Source organism: Antedon mediterranea, chromosome 8, assembly GCF_964355755.1.
Source record: "Antedon mediterranea chromosome 8, ecAntMedi1.1, whole genome shotgun sequence".
NCBI classification, from domain to species: Eukaryota; Metazoa; Echinodermata; class Crinoidea; order Comatulida; family Antedonidae; genus Antedon; species Antedon mediterranea.
Genome location: NC_092677.1, coordinates 18,081,514 through 18,097,708, shown reverse-complemented (window position 1 = coordinate 18,097,708; position 16,195 = coordinate 18,081,514). Strand labels below are relative to the sequence as shown.

The 16,195-nt window shown below is 31.9% G+C and overlaps 1 protein-coding gene across 3 annotated transcripts in view; it reads left to right on the top strand.

Annotated features, from left to right (window-relative positions):
• The window catches only part of LOC140057478 (C-Maf-inducing protein-like), a 56,935-nt gene extending 42,980 nt beyond the window's left edge, over positions 1–13,955 (top strand). For 2 of the 3 annotated variants that reach the window (XM_072103151.1, XM_072103150.1), the window contains exons 13-18: positions 1,253–1,360; positions 4,429–4,545; positions 5,280–5,420; positions 7,004–7,198; positions 8,449–8,625; positions 11,094–13,955. In XM_072103151.1, coding sequence (XP_071959252.1) covers positions 1,253–1,360; positions 4,429–4,545; positions 5,280–5,420; positions 7,004–7,198; positions 8,449–8,625; positions 11,094–11,165 — 810 coding nt within the window. In that variant the 3' untranslated portion in view covers positions 11,166–13,955. Of the gene's footprint in view, positions 1–1,252; positions 1,361–4,428; positions 4,546–5,279; positions 5,421–7,003; positions 7,199–8,448; positions 8,626–10,991 lie in introns of all 3 variants that reach the window. The other variant, XM_072103152.1, reaches the window with a different exon arrangement.
• The last annotated feature ends 2,240 nt before the right edge of the window (positions 13,956–16,195 follow it).

The window sequence follows — 16,195 nt, the reverse complement described above, 5'->3', positions numbered from 1 at the left end:
AATAGAGAGAACATTATAGATTACTTTAGATGTTAACAAATCCATTTAGCCACTCTCGTCTTGTCACTTTGTGTAGACTGACATGGCTGATGTAGTAATTGAATAAGGCATTGTATGTATACAATCTTTACTATATGTAAAGTACAATTTATGGTGTGTATGTATTCATTAAATACAAATTGGTTCTCTGACCAAATCTTGTATGTTAAAACAGATCACTAAATGCTTCCAATTATTCGGTATATGAAATCTATTCACCAAATTACTTTAGGTTTTCTTTCAGATTGGTCAGCAATACATTCATCATTAAACATTATTTCGTACAGTTTAAAAGACGATTTAAAAATAATATTAATATTTTATAACTGATAAAAATCAGTTATAAAATAATTAATAGATATTCTTTTATTAATTTGTAGAACTAAAATGTCAGTAATATGCACTGATACTGTTTTCTACAAAAATTGTAAAGATGCATATTTTTTTATTTTTTAAATTTAAAAATGTAACATTTATTTAAACAATTAGGGGTTAAAAATCAGTACCGAAATTATGTACCAACTTTCTATACTATTGAGTAAAAATTCTAAAAGTTAGGCGCAAGTTACCAAAAGTTGCCCTTAACATAAATTTATTATAGATTTACTACCTATGAATATTTATTATTGGTATCTTTACCAACTACAACTACAACTACAGACAAATTATGATAATTATAAACAATTGCAACCAATGAATCTTGAATTGCAGCTAATTACATTTGCAAAATAATTAATAAATATTGTAAAATAAAAATATATATCTTTATAATAATCACCTGATTTTTCATACACTATTGTATAATAACCACAGTATAGAAGCCAATGAAATGAAGTTCATCAATATGTATGCACACAATTTAATTCAATTCAATTCAATTTCTTTATTGCTGCAAATGCCATCAAGGGCTAATATCCACTTAAACATACTACATCATACAAACATAATTATACATATTTACATTTAAAATTTAAACACATAACAATTATAGTCATTACTACTGTAGTTATTATTATTTTTAATTATTGTAATTATTGTTGTTATTATTATTGTTATTGTTATTAATAAAAGAGTAATCAATTATAGGTTACATCTTAAGGGCAGTTTTAATATCAAACACAGAAGAGGAAGACACGTTAAGATGAAAAGATATAAAACAATATTTGTTTGAAATAATACTGTATAGGTAATACTTTTAATCTATTCATGACAGGTTCACACAGCAGTGTGTGCAGTTCGTGATGGCAAACCAGGTTGGCTTGACCTTTACTGTCCAGGTGGATTGGCGTGCACCGATGATGGTCAGTTGTTTACAGAAATGGTGAGTGCAAGTGGAGTTGATTAGAGTGTCTTTCTTTCCTTTGTTCTTCTCTTTAACTCTTACATCTCACTATGTAATTTTACTATTCCAGTTGATTGTGCAAAACCAATGAATTAAACTATTCTGTCTCTCTCTTAAACAATACAAACTTTCATTATTTATGTAAACATGCTAACTAAACAGATTCCATTTGATTTCGGTTTCAGTCTTATTCAATTGCAAACATCAATTACATTTTACATATTTAGACAAAGATAACTGAGGCCTCATTCATGTTGGATTTTGATTTGGTCAAATTAACTGAATTAGCAATCTAAACACTGGCTAAAATTGGTCAATGGTTAACTTTGAACAACCACTGCCTGCGCAGCTATAAAATATAGCCTTCTGAAACTTTAACATGTGACTTCAGAGTTCATGCACTTCAATCATAGTTTTTATTGTCATGGTTATATGTTTGTAAAACCAGAGAAAAGTGAAATTACACTAAAATTTGTAATTTCACTGGTAAAACAATGGTATGTGAAATTGTATCAAAGTGCGAACAAATAGTAAAATTTACAATGGCCTTTTGGTAAAGTTACCTTAAATAATGTATAATTTCTGTAGTGATACTTGAATCCTAAGCTTTAGTAGCTTTAGGTCCTTCAATGCTGGAAATTTTAAGGGTTGATCAGCCCAATGAGTCTTGATAGCCGATTTATAAAAAATTTAAGATTTTGCTTTAAACATCTTGTTCTTAAAGAATTCACATTTTAATTTTATTTCACGGTATATATTTAAACACATGGCCACGGATTATATAGAAACATTATTCACTGTCCTATAATTTTCCTGACACCTCAGACTATTTTGTGAACCAGTTTAATTGATGAACTGGGTTCTTTAAAGTGTACAGTTTTTAGTACTTACTCCACCACAAGAACTAGAGCTAGTCAGCCTTGAATCCATTTACAGTAAATTGCGCCCTGCCTTAGGCCCTGTTCAGACCCATGGCGTTAGACCGTTTTAGCGTACAACGTTACTAGCAAGGTCACGTTACAAACCGCAGAGAAAAAAACGAGGTGTTCAGACCCATAGCGTACGATTATCGTTACAACGGAAGTACGTCATTCAGGTTGTTTCTATTGCATATTCATGTGTTCTTACCCACATGTTTTCATCATTATTTCCACTGTATATAGGCCTAGATCTCAGCCCTACAATTATGACAAAATTTGCCATAAATAAAACATACCTCAGCATTTATTTAAGAAAAATATAGTAAAGCCAAATTTCTGTTTCTATTGTTTTTATTTTGTAGTAAAAACCATTTTCCCCAGGTTCTTTGTTACGAAAATAAAGCAGGCCTCCTAATGATGAAGAAAAAATTGATTGTGATTAGTCTATCCAGTCCAGTCAAAGATAATTATATTCTTTGGTCCAGTCGGTTGAAAATAACCCTTAACTTGCTAATAAAAGGGACACAGCTTCCCTTGTTTGTTTACTAAATTTTTTAGGAGTTAGGGGGTTTTCAGCATTAAACTTGTCCAGTCAAGTCTGCCTTGTATGAATGAGTGACTTGATGTCCCACACTAGTTTTTAGCTTGAATGAAATGCGTGAATGGCTCTAGGCCTAGCTAGGCCTAAAAGCGGATGGGATCGTAGTCCCTATGTTTAAATACAAGGTGCATTTATTTATGTCATTTGTTAGAAAATATAATGGTAATCAGTTGGTAGTAGTTTGGGTAGTTTGTAGCCTTTGTAACAGTTGTATTTGTAGTGTAGTTAGGCCTTATTTATTCTGGCCTTTTTGTTATGGAAATCCATCTCACACATTGACGATACAAGATGTCAGCCTAGGTCAAACCTTGTTTCGCGTCATAACAGGAAACGTTCTGATTGGATACAACGTTGACTTACAGTAGCGTCGTACGCTAAAACGGTACTATCAACCGTTTTCCACTACAACGCTACAACCGTTGTACGACGCGTTGTACGCTAATCCCCAACTGTTCAGACACACATTCTTTTAGCGTCGTACGCTAAAACGGTCTAACGCCATGGGTCTGAACAGGGCCTTAACCACTCAAGCATTTGACTCAAGGCTTTAAAGTCTTTGGGTATGTTCAGACTCACGGAGTTACGGTGGAGTTATGTAAGCGGCGTACATATTTTTGTGTCTGAACCATGCCGCGGATTAGCAGGTTCAGATTTTAAAGAACAGTAAAGTTGACGTCAGTGATATTATATTTTCATAAATTAAATCAATCAGATAATTGTCCGTGTAAAAATTACGTTTTAAATTATTTTGTATTAAAATGCAATTCTACAAGTAGTAAGAACAAATAAGTATATTTGAAGGTAAACATTATATAAATAAAAAAATCAAAAAACAATGTAATTGTCATGAATGTATACATATAGTTCTATCTGCTTTGACCTGATCAGAGTGTTTTAAACGCAAGACATTGGAATGTTGGTCGTTGTGACTGAACACCTTGGCTTTTAACGCCACGGATTACCGTACGCCTTGCGTAGATAACCCCACCGTAACTCTGTGAGTCTGAACATACCCTTTATTGCCTATTCTGAGGAAAGCTGAATCTAAATTGGTATTCCTGGGAATTTTTGGTTATCAACATTGCACCTAGAAAAAGCCTCTTCATTTAAAAATTAAACTTAAAATGACTATTTCAAACTAAGAATGCTCCCAAGTAATGCTATCCTTACAAAGTAAAAAAATAATTGTTTTTTAGAAAGATTATCCACCAGTCAGCATAACACAAAATAAATCTTTCATGGAAAAGTGGATGCACGCTCACGTAGTTAATACAAATTATTATTCATGGGTTACAAAATTAGAATTTATTTTGTTACACTGTACTTAATGCGATTATACCCATTGAAGATAATCATGCTGTATGAAAATAACTGTATGCATTTGTAAAATGGATTTCATTGCATCAATAAAACTATTTGCTATTTATTATTTAAAGCCCTTAATCATAATATATATGTATTGTATATATCTTTTACATAAGTGTGACCTCATGCTCAACAGCTTATATGCAATTTTTCTCTTTCAGTTGGAAAGGCTAATCGCATGCTGTTGTAGACGTAAACGCTTTCTGCAATCAGTCAATTCTCGTATATACGAACCGTGTTTACGACAAGCCTCAAACAAGAACCTGACCTGTTTACAGGTAACACAACTCACAGTGAATGTGTCACCCACAGTTGACTTATGAAGCAGTTGTCTCGCTGAGTAGATTAACATATAATTAACATTGAGTGAAAAGTGATTTATAAAATTTAGTTGGAAGCGCCTAACTGTCAAGTTTACAGATTTTACGAGATCTGGTAATCGGACACTTTGTAACAATGTAACCTTTTCTCAGTGACCTACCTGTACGGCAATGAAGAATGTTTTTAATGTTTGATATCAATTTAGTCTTTACTTACCATTTACACGAATGACATTATTATTCTTTACAAATTTACAGTCATATTAAAAGAAGATAACACACCTCATTATGATTCATTATAGCATTTATTTGTCAATATCCAGTATCTTTGCATATATTATTCCTGATGATATATGTTGAAATTATGAATTGGCCATCATTTATGTGTTTCAAAAATAAAATAAATACTATGAATTAAGTTAATATTTTCATTTTATATCTTTAATATACAGAGGTTTGACAGAAATATTGGGGGATTTAATCAGGCGTGGTTAACCCATACAGGGCACTATCATAAAAGTACAACCAAACTGTAATAATAAAATGCCTTTGCAGCATTGCTTGTGTTTAGCGAGAAAAAGAGGTCGAACACTATTGGGAAATCCCAAGATCATCAGAAAACAGTATGGTCCTCATAATTATTTACTACACCTCCACATCAATAAGAACTTGATTTTATTGTTATTTTTCAGTATTTGTGTCTGCTGCTGGAGTTTGATGCTCTATCAACGCCTGAACTAAAGGAAAAGACAATCACCGCCCTTCAAAAATTTGAAGAAGGAAAAAATATGTACACCCAATTATTGGACAAGCAATCAGAGCTGTCACAACTAGTAAGTGTATCATAGTGATTGTTGAGAGTATTCATTTGCACAAATAAAATGCCGGTAGCAAGCTTTTTTTTAAAATAAACTTAAACCCCCTTTAAGTAAATTGTGTTCATATCCTCAACATTTAAAAATGAATAGGTATACTGTAATGTTCAAATATATACCAATGAAGCTATGGAAAAAGATCAGCTAAAAGTGAAAACAATTTCCATTTATTTTACACTGAAAGAATGTTTATTAGTTGAATGGTGAGAATGCTGTTTAATGAGTTAGACGGTCAGGCTATCAAATAATGAAATATTCTCCCAATTCAACGAATAAAAAACATTTTTTGTTTTGTATTAGACACATTTTCCATTTTGAATCGAATGTCAAAGACTAGGCCTTAATAAAAAAAGAGAAGAGCAGCTGATACAGGCTGAATTTCAAATTAAAAAATGTGCATTTGGTATTCTCATTTCTAAGCTAAGGGAGAAAAAATTATCATGAGCTATAGCTAGAAGCATATTTACCATACTTTAACTTTTAACTGCTGATCTAGGCACTTCAGGAAAAAGGGAACGCTTGAACAGTAACCCCCTGGCAGTGGCCTTTTTCCAATTTACTGTATTCTTCTTTCACATTTTCCTGTGATATACATCTGTACTATCTTTTAATCTTGTGCTTAGTATCCAGAGTTAATTAAATTACAAGGATGCACTTTAAGAGTACACGTTTCTTTGATGAATAATTGAGGCCATTGTTCATATAGTGTATTCATACTTCATACAATCAACTATTTAATTGAACTATACAGTTTTAATTGCCACAAGCTGTACAGAGATTGTTACTAATTCTATTACCATAAATGAAGCAAACAAACTATAATAATACAGTTAGAACTCCTCCTTTGGGACATAGGGCACTATTAAGCGGACACTTTCATTCGAAAAGAGGGGAAATATATGTTTTAACACGTGTAGTCAACTCCTACTCAGGGGACACCCCTATTAAAGTGTTCCAAATGGTTTATTCAACCCCTTTTTTATATTATAAATGATAATACAAATGATCAAATAATTATATTCTTCATATCATTACTAATATATTATACAAAAATAAATATCATAAAAATGATAATATACTTCCTCTGGTTTGGCAGTTTTCATTGGTGAAAAAGTTCAGTTCTTCTCAATTTCTTAAAGTTCAGATAAATTGTTCACTTCACCTCACGAAAAACAAATTAATCCCCTGAATAGGAGTAGCCCCACTATACAATGTCAAAATGTTTATTTAACAAATTTACACAGAATGTTTCTTCTAGTGAATACAATTATTATAATTGATTCCATTTTAGAACACAGGCTTATACTAAACTCTGTTACCATGGAGATTCACTTTATCGTTTATAAGTATTAAATTTCTGCTGCGGCTTTTAATTCATTACAATAGCATGGCTATCAATCAGTCTATCTATTCATCCAATTTATTTGATTAAATTTAGCTACATTTATCTTTAGGGCTTTATCTTTATCATTCATATTAATTATTCTGTTGAAACCTTTTACTAAACTGTATAATTGCATCGTGTATATTGTTCTTTTCAGCGAGAGCCTGGTGGTCCACATTCATTGGTGCTGCCCTCAAAATCTACAGATGCTGATCTAAAGCGAATGTTCAGTGAGGGCCCTCTTGGAGATTTGGAGACGTTAAACTTAGCGTTTACTCATATTACAAGTGCATGTGCACAAACGCTTGTTAAATTGCCAAATTTAAAACATCTCAACTTATGGTCAACACAGGTATTATTATTTATTATTTTATTTTTATTTCAACTTTATTTAGAGAGGGTAACCCTTCCAGCTGAACCCACAGGCCAGCTGATATCCAGGGGATATATTATTATAAAATAAAAACATCTATACTTTAAATTAAACTCTTTACAATATAAATTAAATTGAATAATTTGTTCTATTAGTAATCTTTTCTTAAAATTTTTTTGATATGGCGAATTTACCATAAACCAAAACCCTTTTCACATCTGCATAATAATAATTAAATTTCAAGACCCATTCCCTACAATTGATGACGTTTTGCATATTATATTACTTTAAAAACATTTAAGAAAAACCTTGTTTTAAATGTACGTTTTATGGTAAATTATGATAAAACCAGAGAAACAATGCACACCTAAGTAGTTCGCGGTGAATTTCCTCTTCCTGGTTTTGTAGGACTAGCTGGTAAACAGCAGTAACCTACGAACACCGTACGCTAGCTATAGGTGTAGCCTGATGTTGTCTAGTTGTTGCACTAATTGTCTTTCTGTTTTGGCAGAGTCTGTTAATACAAAATTGGGAGGAACCCTTCTTTTTTCTCTGAAAAGAAAAACAAAAAAATAAATCCTTGTGCATGCATGTTGGGATTTCAGGTTTTCACACATTCGCGAACCATGTGAAATCTCAGGACAAGTAAATTGTCATTGTATTATAGTTAGGGGCACTAAAAATATATAATTATTACATTCCGATACTTTCAAACAAATGTATGTGATTGGTCAGTTAAATACCAGGAAAAAGAACCCAAACAAACATAAAGGGTATTATTGTAAATGTTCATTCATGGTTAGTAGTTAACAAATTCATAAAGTAACAAACCAATTGGCTAAAAGTTTACTTTAACAAATTTTTTTTTGTTAAAACGAAAAACATTTCAAAAACCAAGTCTGTTTTATTCAAATCTCAATAAATTGAAAAAAATTAATTAAATAAACATTATCAAGTAAGTAAAAACGTGTGGGTGGTTAACATGACATGTTCGACGCCTTCACATCTCTTCACTAAATCCTAAAATCCTATTTTAGTGTGATTTTTCGTTTTCTTTCAAGTATTGTTTGTTGTTCAATCAATCCAAAAGGTTTAGTTTTTGATATGTAAAATACTTAATTTGAGATAGATATCATATGGCATAGCAATATGTGGCTCTTTTTACTTTTTAAACTATTTTTAAACTTATATATATTAAGTATAGTAAATATATACTATTTTAATTTTAGTTTGGTGACTCCGGCCTTGAGACAATAACAGAACACCTTCACCACCTGGAAAGTTTAAATTTATGCGAGACACAGGTGACTGATGCAGGGCTCCGTTGTCTTACTGATTTGAAGCAGCTGAAAAGACTAGATCTGAATAGTACCCCGTTAACGGCGAAAACGCTCCAGATTCTCACGGTAATATTTATTTTTATGTAGACTTTATATAATCATACAGAATCCTTAATTTTATTTATAAGTATTAAAAATTGTTTCGAAACTATTAGTAATATAATTCGTATTTGATTACAAATGCATAATAACCATAGGATTAATCAAAAGCTTAAATGAGCACTCTCTCCATACATGATTTCTCCATCCAATGTGTATCAAATGATGAAAATCAATGAATTACTTGGAACTTGAAGAAAATAGATATGGGGATTTGTACAGAATTTGGGGTTAACATGTTTGATTACCAATCTTTAGGGTCCACAATACACTCTTTTGTCCCTTTTCAGAAAACTCTTTTTTAAAAAAAGAAATATATATCAGTCGACTCCGCCTAAGTCGAATCTAATGGGACCGGTATAAAAATTCGAGTTACGCGAACTTCGACTTACAGATTTGCCAAAAAAATGCTAGGCCTAGGCCTAGGTTCACTCACTAGCCGCGCTATGGCTAGGCCTAGTGGACCCTGCCCTGTCGCGATCGCGGCCCACGCGATGAGCCTTCTTGAATTGAGTTTGCTTAGCTAGCTAGCTAGGCCTAATAATAATGCTAAGCCTCTTTATCGGCAATGATAAACTGTATTTTCTTTTATGGTTTAAGCCCAAAACAATACAAAAACGTATAATAAATACATTTCGTTTCTTATTCGAAATCGGTATCCATTGTTTATTGCCATCTGTCTAGCACAAAATAGGTACCCACAAAACGCCGCTCAAGTTCTCAACGCTTAAACAACTCATACACTATACACTAGCGCGAGTTGTAGGACGCCGCCTATACTATACAACCTGCTTGGGAGAACCGATATGGTCCCACATTATCCCCTCTGTTGTTTGTTTATCGAATTACGTACGTTTCATCGGCTTTTTTAGCGCGTTGTTGCCGCGTAATTTGTGACTTCGACTTATACGATATAAATCACTAAAGAATGTGTGTATTCGGACCGCAAAAAGACGTCGACTTAGACGAATTTCGACTTCGAAAAATTCGACTTACAAATAAAAATTACACAGTAATGTATAGGAAAGAATTGGGACTTTCCAAAAAATTCGACTTTCGCGATTTTTCGACTTACGCGAATTCGACTTAGGCGGAGTCGACTGTAATACAGTACTACTATACTATTTGTTGGGTCCCATTATAGGGGTTCTGCTGCTGTAGGTTCTATATCTTTACACAATTGTATGTGAATGCATGTTAATTTGGCATATTTACTGTCTTGTGTTGTCATCATCATCCACAGTGATAGTGTACACATTTTACTAAAGAATACATTTTGTGAGAAAGAATAAAAGCTTTCTCTTAAACATATATGTTTGCATATGTATGTATATATATGTTAATCCAAAGGAAAATGACAATGCTGTGGGTATCAGTGGCTGGATCTCAATGGAGATACAAACAAAAATAAGCAAAAAACCAAATCAAAACAATAAAGTAAAACAGCCAGAAAAATTAGCAGAGCTTTTGAGCAACACTAGCCCTCCATCAGTGCAAGTGTATATATATATATATATATATATATATATATATATACTGTATATATATATATATATATAAGTTTCAATTATTATGTTTGACATGTACTCAAGTTGTGCATATCAGTATTTGTTATGATTTTTACTCATGTCATACCCATATGGCCGGTCCCCACATTTGAAATGAATTTTGATCTTATTCCATATCGAGTAATCCATATCCATATCGAGTCATTGCATTCAGGATGATACTAATACTGTGGAGTGACTTTGTGTCAGTGAGTAATTTGTGAGATGTTTGCCCTACTCTGACTACTCTACGCCAGAGTAGTGCAAACATCAGACGAATTAATTGCTTAATTTCACCTAAATTATCTTTAACTGCAATTAAATTCGGAAACCACTTATACAAAATGTAAATTTAACCCTGTACTGTATACATGAGAATAAACCTTATTCCTTGCATGTAGATGTTATACCTTACCAACAAATATGTGTATATATTGCTAAACATAGCTTACCTTTTAAAATGAAAAAAATTCCAGCATGTAAAAAGTGAGATGCATATGTATTTGAAATAAGCTACAGTGTTCATTTGTGCAATTTATTGTTCTAAGAAAGTCTGTCTGGAGCATCTTCTGGGCTCTTGTTCATCTGACGCATTGTATTTTCATTTCAGCTGCATGTCTGCTTCACTTGTTCGCTTAAGCATCTGTCTTAAAGGCACTACTTTTTTTTGGTAGATTTTAGCCATTTATTCGTTCATTTACACGTAAATATTTTGCATGTTGTACTGTTACGTAGTCACTAGATGGTTGTTGATATTGTGTTTTTCTTGTTTTGTTCATATTTCAGAATTCACTCCCTAATCTTCAGTGGGTAGGAACTGAATACACAGAAGTATATTAAGAACGTGTCAAGCGTATGATTTGTATTGCTTTTTATTTGGCATTACAGAGCTCACTTCCCGAACTTGTTTGGCTGGACGTTCGTTACACCGAAGCATATGCTGAGATGTGGAAACAGTGATTTGAAAAGAAGAACAACAGAAGAAGAAATTTACTGGCTATAATGCTGGATGTTTTATTCAGTGCAAACATTTCCTTAGGGAAAGCAATTATTTTTTTATAAAGAAATACTGTGTTTGTTTGTACACATATTGTGATACAAAGGATTATCAGTCCTGAAAATTGATAGTTGAAATGACAAAGATAATCGGTATCTTGTTGTACTATGTTGACATGTAGTACTTTATCTGTTCTGCAGATCTATCAGCGCAATCAAGATGACTAAAATACATTCTGTGATCGTTACTGAATTTTTTTAAAGCTATATTTATTATTCTTTACTGTACATACAGTTTATACTAGAAAGATTGTCATTGGCCGGCTTAAAAGTAAGACAGTGATGCCTTTTAGAGCAACTAGTCAATGTTTGCTGGCTATTACAGTGCAAATATAAAGTCCAGAATAGTTTTTATTAATATATTGAGTATTCACAACTCAATAATTGTTTGAGTGGAAATAAACAAAAGGAAATTACTACAGCATTCTGCTCATGCTCACAATTTCAGAGATATTGTTAGTGAATTCAAAAATGTCTTTGGTGCAATCTAACAAACTTAAGCAACGCCAAGATTTTTGTTGCTAAAGCAACTGACAATTCATTTGCTTACTCAGTACAGTATACTTAAGAACTTGATGCTAATTTTTAACACCTGAGAGTTAAGAATATGAGCATGTGTAAATTTAGTTTAAGATGCACAATGTTTATAAATGTATATTAATTACAGCTTAATAACAGCAAATTAATGAATAATTTGCATACAGTATATGGTCATTTGCATACACAGATTTTCAGATGATCATTATACTAATTATTTCATGGGGTGTTCAATAAATTTTTGTACATAACTCTTGCCAATGATTTACAAAAGTGCTATTCACTGAAAGACTAGCCTATATTTATATTCTTTATCATAAAAGTAATTTGTCAGTCTTTTAAAATAACATTTATTCTTCATAATAAGTAAACAGTTTTTAGATGAATATTATAGGAGATGAAATAAATGTTATTATTGCAGTTATCTGCTGAATGTGCTGAACTAAATTAATTGATTGTTTTAGGCATGACAAATACCGTAAATAATGTTTAGAAACAAATTTTGTAGCGGAGCACTTTTGTTACAGTGTTTGCTGCTGTTCTACAAATCATATGTTTGAAGGTTTTAACTTTGCTGTTTAAACAATCACTCTTGATTGTTTCTTGTTTAGAGTATGCTGGTACTCCAAATGGATAATGTACTAATCGATTTGCTGGTTTTTAGTGATTTATATATTTATTGTTCTGCTGACCAAAGTTCAGAGTTTAAACTAGTTTGCCTGTCCTGCACTCATATTTAAGATGGTGTAGCCTTTGATGGACGATCCATCCAGACAAAGGTTTATAAAGTCTTTGCTTTAGTTCAACCAGGAGGGTTTCTCCAGGCATGTAACCTGCTTCATTCCTGTGGAAAGGATTATAGAGGTTTTGCCATGAAGCCTAGAGAAATCAATTCTTTTATTCCTCCATTGTAATAAAGCATCATTGCTAAAATAAAGTTTGTATTTTGATTGTAGGTAAGTTGCTCCAGACACAGTTCACTATTTAGTAAGAGAATATTTGTCATTTTGATTTTGCAATATTATTGATTTTGCTCTTCTATAATTTCATTTTATATTATCCTCCATCGCATAATTATACAAAATGACAATGAATGTTTATGAGTGCAATGAAAAGAATATTTACGTGAATTGAATGAGGTGTACATGAGCTGAATACACAAACGAATATTTTACTTTACAAATGCAATTGTGCAACGCTAGGCTGGTGAATGTTGGAACAACTGACAGTAGTGTGTTCTATCTATAACGGCTCCACTTTGCTTCGTTATACCCAGCATGATTTTTAATAGGTTCAACCTTCTATTAAAGATGGAATCGGTAAATTACTTAACGATAAAGTAAATAATGTTTCGTATTGGTTGAATGGAACTTGTCTCGTTGAATAGACCTGTCCAACTTTTAAATTTCAACACTTGAATACATTTTCTGCATTTCGCTCATAAACATTCATTGTATTTGTATATACCATCACCTGTTGATGTTTTGTGACCTTTATTTGATGGGTTAAATAGGATCATGTGACAGTTTTTAGAAAAAAAAAGTGTACAGGTATAATCACCAGTATTTGAATGTGATCATACTAATATTGAAATGCCTAAATTGTATTTTTGGAATTGAATCCATTCAATTTTAAACTTAAATTATTTGTTTACGCCATAAAATGTGCGTATTATTGTGTATTTAAGAGCCAACTGTCTTCATTTTTCCTGGCAAAGCCACCTTTTCATTGCCCTATTATACCATTAAAAAAATCCACCGTGAATTCGCCACATTATAATTATATATTGTATTATACCAATAAAACCACACTATAAGTTTAATTTTTTACGTAATTTAACCAAATAAAGTTATTATTTTGTGGTAGAAAGTTACTATTATCTTGCCTTTTGTTTGATATTATGTATTTTTATATTGTTACTTATTCATTTATTTATAGTAATTGTTTATTAATCTGCATATTAGACTCGTTGCTCAATACAAAAGCAGAGCAAAACAGATAAAGAAATGAATGTAAATACAGGCTGTTTCATTAAGGTGATAAAAATCACTCTCCAATCGTCTGGTTCTAGGCTCCTAATACTTGTTTAGTATATTTTTATTTTTTTCAATATGTATCGATATTGAACACACTATATAAAGTTTATTACTGATTACATTTATTTGTTTGTGTGTGTTTTGAAATGTTATGTTAATGTATTGATTTCATGTTGTCACGAATTAAATAATAATTTTAAATATTTATTTCAAAAACTTCTATCTAGTTCTGTCCTTCGGATGCTCTTTTGCTAACGTTTTACATTTTAAATGCAATGTTTTGGTAAACGTTTACTTGTAAATTCATAAATGCATATTGAACGTGGCTTATTATTAACATGCAATATATAAAAATAAAGATATATCTTAATTGTGATCATATGAAGGTGGGAAATTTGCATACAGTATCTAAGAAATGCCAAATCATACAAATTGGCGACCTGACTAATAAAAACGCCCATATAAATATTGGGTTTAGCGTGTGCAAATTAAATTAACATTAAATATACTATATATTTTACAAATAAATTTACAGTACAATGTAAGGTTTATCTAAAAACTAATGGCCAAAGTAAATAAAGGAACGAAGGCAATACGCCTGATATATAGGCTTTTTTTATTTTACTTTTTATTTTATTCATTTGGCTCAGAAGCAGGAATAACACTGTCGCCTGAAGGCGGACATGCGGCTCCCTAACTAACTCTTTTTTTCAGGTCATATTTATTTTTTATTTATTTTATTATTATTTTTTATCTAGTTTGTACAGGTATTTACTTATTTTTTGTCGCGGTTGGGGATTTTAGTGTCTTCTGTTCCTTTTACAGAAACTTCCCACGACGTGTGAAGCATCTTCTTAATGTTGGCCACTTAGGGTTTTCAGAATATGCTTCTGGTCTTACACAGAGGCGTTTCACCATTATTAATAATATTATTTTTATCTTGTTGAATAAATATCACAGAATTTGGCAATGTGCTTTCTAATAATTAATGAATATTAAATATGATGAGATTTCGTATACTGTTATTTTATTTTTTGTGCTTGTTATTATATAAAAAAATACATAAATAAGCCGTTATTTAATAGGCTTTCTCTATTGTAATAAATGATCTTGTCTTTTCTGTCGTCGAATTATATATTAGGTTATTTTAATCGTTAATTTTTTTAATCATTAGGTTATTTTAAAGTATTTTTTAAAATAATTTTCAAAGGAATATTTAATATGATTTTGTATTCTAAGAATTATCAATTTTATTATTGACATCACCAACATGTGTACACTTATTGCACAACTATTAATACTGTATGTAATTTTTCTGTGGTTTTCAACAACTTGTTAGATGTACGTGTGTGTTTCTGTAATATTAAAAAACACATCAATTACGAAATAGCTGTGTTTTATTTTTTACGCTGCTGCTCTAGCCAGCTACGTCCCATGAGGACTACTCATTCATAAGTTAAAGCAAGCAGCAGTTATAGTATCTAAGGCCGACAGTTTTGCGACTTTGTAAACTCGACTATAATTTATAGATTCCAGCTGCTGGACCCAAAAAACGTCTGGGAAAATAGAGTCTATGAGGGCTCACGGTTGAACGATTTTGGATTCTCGCCCTTTGATTGGTTGACGCGAATCATCAACAGACTGGGAAGAATTTTCGTGAAGTCACGTTGTCTCTAGAGGGTATTCAGTTGCATGCCAACAGGTTGAGGTCACACACACAGCATTTGACCATTTTTAAATGGGCATGTGAATCATAATTAAAGATGTTTGATTTGTATGTATTTTTGCGATTAAAGGACATCTTCTATATATAAATTTACGTAAGGGCAAAATTCGGTAAATCGCGCCTTACTTCTAGAATTTTCACTCGATGGTATATAAAGTTGGTTCGTACTTTCGGTACTGATTTTAACCACCTGATGTAACCCTGTTTACTAATTAAATTAAGTTAGATAATTAGTTATTGACGATTAAAACGAATTTAGGTTCAACGATTTGCCCCAAATAGGGGTGTTTTCCGATCGTGGTATACACTGTCTAATGGATGTCCATCTTGAAAAATACCCGCCACAAAAATGCGAGGAGGCTTCGCATTTTCCTATCTCCTCCTACGATAATTGTTTTTAATAGCTGAAAACCGGTTGAACAGTTCGAGTACAGCATCATAATGTTGAAGACAGGCCGATTTTCTTTAAAAAATACTAGTTTGATACATTTAATATACGTTTTTACAAATGTATTGATTTGTGATGAATGGAACATTCCAAATTATTTGGTTTAACAATACAGGTATAGATTTAGATTTATGGGCCCCCTTGGAGAATAAACATAAATAGTATTGCAATGCTGTACAATACTGTG